This window comes from Pelobates fuscus, chromosome 11 (assembly GCF_036172605.1).
Source record: "Pelobates fuscus isolate aPelFus1 chromosome 11, aPelFus1.pri, whole genome shotgun sequence".
Taxonomy (NCBI): Eukaryota; Metazoa; Chordata; class Amphibia; order Anura; family Pelobatidae; genus Pelobates; species Pelobates fuscus.
In genome coordinates, this window is record NC_086327.1 from 111480479 (window position 1) to 111486478 (window position 6000).

The 6000-nt window shown below is 48.6% G+C and overlaps 1 protein-coding gene across 1 annotated transcript in view; it reads left to right on the plus strand.

The window, feature by feature from the left end:
* Positions 1 to 5483, plus strand: part of TNFRSF14 (TNF receptor superfamily member 14) — a 42483-nt gene extending 37000 nt beyond the window's left edge. Inside the window, exons 6-7 of the mRNA XM_063435619.1 lie at positions 5213 to 5364; positions 5464 to 5483. Coding sequence (XP_063291689.1) covers positions 5213 to 5364; positions 5464 to 5483 — 172 coding nt within the window. The remainder of the gene's footprint in view (positions 1 to 5212; positions 5365 to 5463) is intronic.
* The last annotated feature ends 517 nt before the right edge of the window (positions 5484 to 6000 follow it).

Below are 6000 nucleotides of genomic sequence, written 5' to 3' on the forward strand. Positions count from 1 at the left end.
CATAGGGAGAGGGGGGAGTAAGGAAAACATAGGGAGAGGGGGGAGTAAGGAAAACATAGGGAGAGGGGGGAGTAAGGAGAACATAGGGAGAGGGGGAGTAAGGAGAACATAGGGTGAGGGGGGGAGTAAGGAGAACACGGAGGGGGAAATAAGGAGAACATGGGGGGGAGCAATGAGAACACAGGGAGAGGGGGGAGTAAGGAGAACACGGAGGGGGAGTAAGGAGAACACGGAGGGGGAGTAAGGAGAACACGGAGGGGGAGTAAGGAGAACACGGAGGGGGAGTAAGGAGAACACAGGGAGGGGGAGTAGTAAGGAGAACATAGGGAGAGGGGGGAGTAAGGAGAACATAGGGAGGGGGGAGTAAGGAGAACATAGGGAGAGGGGGGAGTAAGGAGAACACGGAGGGGGGAGTAAGGAGAACACAGGGAGAGGGGGAGTAAGGAGAACACAGGGAGAGGGGGAGTAAGGAGAACACGGAGGGGGAGTAAGGAGAACACGGCGGGGGAGTAAGGAGAACACGGAGGGGGGAGTAAGGAGAACACGGAGGGGGGAGTAAGGAGAACATGGAGGGGGGAGTAAGGAGAACACAGGGAGAGGAGGGAGTAAGGAGAACACGGAGGGGGGAGTAAGGAGAACATAGGGAGAGGGGGGAGTAAGGAGAACACGGAGGGGGGAGTAAGGAGAACATAGGGAGAGGGGGAGTAAGGAGAACACGGAGGGGGGAGTAAGGAGAACACGGAGGGGGGAGTAAGGAGAACACGGAGGGGGGAGTAAGGAGAACACGGAGGGGGGAGTAAGGAGAACACGGAGGGGGGAGTAAGGAGAACACGGAGGGGGGAGTAAGGAGAACACAGGGAGAGGGGGAGTAAGGAGAACACAGGGAGAGGTGGGGAGTAAGAAGAACACGGGGGAGTAAGGAGAACATAGGGAGAGGGGGGAGTAAGGAGAACACGGAGGGGGGAGTAGGGAGAGGGGGGAGTAAGGAGAACACGGAGGGGGGAGTAAGGAGAACACGGAGGGGGGAGTAAGGAGAACACGGAGGGGGGAGTAAGGAGAACACAGGGGGAGCAATGAGAACACAGGGAGAGGGGGGAGTAAGGAGAACACAGGGAGAGAGGGGGGAGTAAGGAGAACACGGAGGGGGAGTAAGAAGAACATAGGGAGAGGGGGAGAGTAAGGAGAACACAGGGAGAGGGGGGGTAAGGATAACACAGGGAGAGGGGGAGTAAGGAGAACACAGGGAGAGGGGGGAGTAAGGAGAACACAGGGAGAGGGGGGAGTAAGGAGAACACAGGAGAGGGGGGAGTAAGGAGAACACAGGGAGAGGGGGAGTAAGGAGAACACAGGGAGAGGGGGAGTAAGGAGAACACAGGGAGAGGGGGGAGTAAGGAGAACACAGGGAGAGGGGGAGTAAGGAGAACACAGGGAGGGGGGAGTAAGGAGAACACAGGGAGGGGGGAGTAAGGAGAACACGGAGGGGGGAGTAAGGAGAACACGGAGGGGGGAGTAAGGAGAACACGGAGGGGGGAGTAAGGAGAACATGGAGGGGGAGTAAGGAGAACACGGAGGGGGGAGTAAGGAGAACACGGAGGGGGGAGTAAGGAGAACACAGGGAGAGGGGGGAGTAAGGAGAACACAGGGAGGGGGGAGTAAGGAGAACACCGGGAGGGGGGAGTAAGGAGAACACCGGGAGGGGGGAGTAAGGAGAACACCGGGAGGGGGGAGTAAGGAGAACACCGGGAGGGGGGAGTAAGGAGAACACAGGGAGAGGGGGGAGTAAGGAGAACACAGGGAGAGGGGGGAGTAAGGAGAACACGGAGGGGGGGGAGTAAGGAGAACGCAGGGAGGGGGGAGGAGTAAGGAGAACACAGGGAGAGGGGGGAGTAAGGAGAACACAGCGGGAGGGGGGAGTAAGGAGAACACAGGGAGAGAGGGGGGAGTAAGAAGAGCAAAGGGAGAGGGGGGAGTAAGGAGAACACAGGGAGGGGGGAGTAAGGAGAACACAGGGAGAGGGGGGAGTAAGAAGAACACAGGGAGGGGGGAGTAAGGAGAACATAGGGAGAGGGGGGAGTAAGGAGAACACATGGGGGGAGTAAGGAGAACGCAGGGAGAGGTGGGGAGTAAGGGGAACACAGGGAGAGGGGGAAATAAGGAGAACACAGGGAAAGGGGGGAGTAAGGAGAACATAGGGAGAGAGGGGGAGTAAGGAGAACATAGGGAGAGAGGGGGGAGTAAGGAGAACACAGGGAGAGAGGGGGGAGTAAGGAGAACACAGGGAGAGAGGGGGGAGTAAGGAGAACACGGGGGGGGGGTGAGAAGAACACAGGAAGGGGGGGTGAGAAGTGACCGTGGGGGGGGGGAGTGGAGAGACCACTAAGGGGCAGGGGAGAGCTCTAAGGGACACAAGGGAGAGCACTATAGGACAGGGGGCGAGACAGGGAGCTCTTTCACACTACGCGCGCACACACACACAATGCATCCCTGCACACACATGCAAACACACACTGCTTTCTATCACTTACACAAAAACATACTGATTCCACTACTCATAAACATACTGCATCACGTACACAAACTGGTATCCCTATACACTACATTCCATAAGCACACACATTAGATCCTCTGCAATAACACATAACACATCCCCTACACACTCCAATCCCTGTGAGCTTACTCATAGGTGGAACATGTAGGTGGACTTTTAGGTGGGCCTTATGGGCATGCTCACCGTCAGGCCCTGGGGCCCAGACCTTGAGCTGTGTAAGGGGCCTCAAATAAATGGAGCTGCTTCCCATTCTACTAGAACTTTGAATTTTGTGACCACAGTTACAAACACCCTCCAGAGATCCTGTTCTACACCAGACCAGTGGAGCCAAACTGCAGCCAGAGCCCATTACCATCCTCATCTGGCTGTAAGTAGGCAATCTAGTATATTATTAGTGACACTAATCTCTAATTTACCTCACATTAAAGGGACACTATAGTCCCCAGAACCACTGCAGCTTAATAAAGTGGTTCTTGTGTCTATAGCCGGTCCCTGCAGGCTTTTTAATGTAAACACACACTGTGTGCAGCACTGGCGTTAGTTCATATGGCAGATCATATTGGTGGGGCATTGTGATGTCACATGGGGGGTGAGGGGGTGAGGGCGGCAAATTTGTTTTTTGCCTAGGGCAGCAAAAATCCTTGCACCGGTCCTGACTATGTGAGAACATGATGTTGCTTTATCTTGAACCATTTGCCAGATTTCCAAGACACAGAAGTCATGCATCACAAGACTGCTACACACTACACACTGCCTGAAATTGTTATGAGAACATAAGAAACTACACAATTATAAAAATTGTTATGAGAATTTTGCAACATAAGAAAAAGTGACCGATATGATATTAATCTTTTCATTACATTCGGTCCTTTGATCACCGATTCATAAATAGAATATGAAAAAGGAATCATCATCTCTAGACATTTTCCTTATCCTTAGATATTAATAGAATATTCTAGGAGACATGGCTCATACAGTTGGGACTGTTGACCGCATATCAAGCCATCAGACATTCAGGAACACATGGATAAATCATCTGTCCTATTTTCTAAATCTATATTAGTTCCAGGCAAATGGGGCATCCAATATTCTACATTACACACAGAAGAACAAAGCTCAAAGTGACTTAAAGGAACACTATAATCACCCCGACCACTTCAACTCAATGATGTGGTCTGGATGCCAGGTCCTCCAGGTTTTAACCCTACAGCTGTAAACATAGCAGTTTAGAAGAAACTGCTATGTTTACATTGCAGGGTTAATCCATCATCTAGTGGCTGTCTTCCTGACAGCCGCTAGAGGCGCTTCTGCGATGGTCAATGCGAGAATCGCATTGAGCACGCAGAATGTCCATAGGAATGCATTGAGAAATCCTTTCCTATGGGCGGTTTGAATGCGTGCGCATTTGGCTCCGCTCGGGAGCTGATGTCGGTGGGGGAGGAGAGGTCACCAGTGCTGAGGGAGCTCAACGCTGGATAAAGGTAAATGACTGAGGGTGGGGGGACCTAAGGACTATATAGTACCAGGAAAACAAGTTTGTTTTCCTGGCACTATAGTGGTCCTTTAACATAATGTACCTGCTGCCTGCCTGCTCCCTCCCTCTGCGCTGCCTGACTGACTGAAGAGCTTATTAAGGCAGCACCCGATGAGTGAAGTGGTGCTGCCTTAAAGGAAAGCTCCAGGCAGCTAAACAAGTTAAGCTTAAATCAAAGCTAATAAGTTGAAATACATTAGTTTCCTTTCTTTTAATTCTGTGTGGGAGCTGTGCTGGAGAGCTAGAAAGGAGCTGAAGAGCTGGGACGGAAGGAGCTGGAGCTGGGGAACAAGGAGGGAAGGAGAGAGCTGAGCTGTGGGAGGGGAGGAGGGAGCAGGGTCCGAGACCTCCACTCCCTGGTGCAAACTATCAATCAGAGCCCAGTAGGCAGGCTGGTAGACTAGCTGTTTACTAAGGACTATTTTGTCCCACCTATTTGCCACCTTTATAAGCTCCGTTGGAAAACAACAGGGGGCAGCAAGGCTGGAGCTTAATCAGAGTTTTGGGACATCGTCCAGAAATCTGATTAGGCTTTTTTTTAACTTTATCTAGCAAAAGCATATGGGAATAACAAGGGGAATTGTAGTATTATGGTACTAATTTTAAAGGGACAGAACACATTATTATCATACAGACACATATTAAGGTTTAGGTTTACACAAGAGTTAAAAACCCAACAGAAAAAAAAAATATTTATAAAGTTTATTTTATTTTTTACCCCAGCTGCCCCAATGGACAAGCCTCCACTGGAGGCAAGTAATCTCTTTTTTAATAGGAAAGGGGGAGCTGAATATAAAGTGTGTTTAAAACTCTCCCGCATTATTAATAAAGTTATGTCTTTATAACTCTGCATTTAATAGCAGAGCAAAACGCGCCTTTTGTCCTGAGCATAAACTAAAATAAAGAATGAGGTTTGTGATTTTGACATTAGAAATCAAAAGACTATAAGTTGATGGGCCCTTGTGTATATATTTGTTACTAGATAAAGCTGTAACGTGCATCACTTTTCCGACACACAAACTTTATGATGAATAAAAATCATTGTAATACATTAGTAACATTTTAATTGTTTTCTGTGCTAGGACAGACTTTTTTTTTCTAACCAAAATGACATTCTGTCTTTCTTCTAGATGTGCAAGTGGAATCATTATTCAACAGGGAACAAGTACCAACGACACCATCTGCAAAACTCTGCACGCAAGGGAAAGGTGGAAGATTCTTATACCTTTCGTCACATTAGGATTAGGATTGGGATTGGTTGTGTGCATTTTATGTATACTCAGTAAGTTTTTTTTTAACAGAAATTCTTATTTATTTATTTATTTTTAATTCTTTATTTTTCTTGTGCATGTAAAAAAACAGATAACATTTTATTTTACAGTGCCCCAACAGCTTCCATAAGATTATTCTGAACAGTAGATTGATAAGACATGTGAGAAAACGGCACAATTTTATATTATAATGTCAAACTAAACATTGTGAGATTATGTCAGGGTAAAAGTTGCAGTTCTAAGCAAAAGATCACAGATAGTTCAAGAATTTTCAGGTTAGATATTAGCATGAGTTCTTGCACCGGTTGCGTAGAAACACCATGCTTACACGGGTAGCAGTGGTTTGTCAATCGCCACAGCAGTATCAGTATGAACATTTGCATACAGGGTTAACATTAAGTTATTAACAGGCTTAGTAGAAATGGCTGACTGCAGGGCTGCCATCAGAAATGTTAGGGCCCCTGACACAGCTCAAGATCTGGGCCCCCGGGGCCAGCCCCGAGCCCGCCCACAAGGATGAAGTGTGTGTGTGTATAGTGGATGCGGTATGTGTGTCATGGATACAGTGTGTATAGTGGATGCAGTATGTGTGTCATGGATGCAGTGTGTATAGTGGATGCAGATTGTACGTTCTGTGTAATGTATGT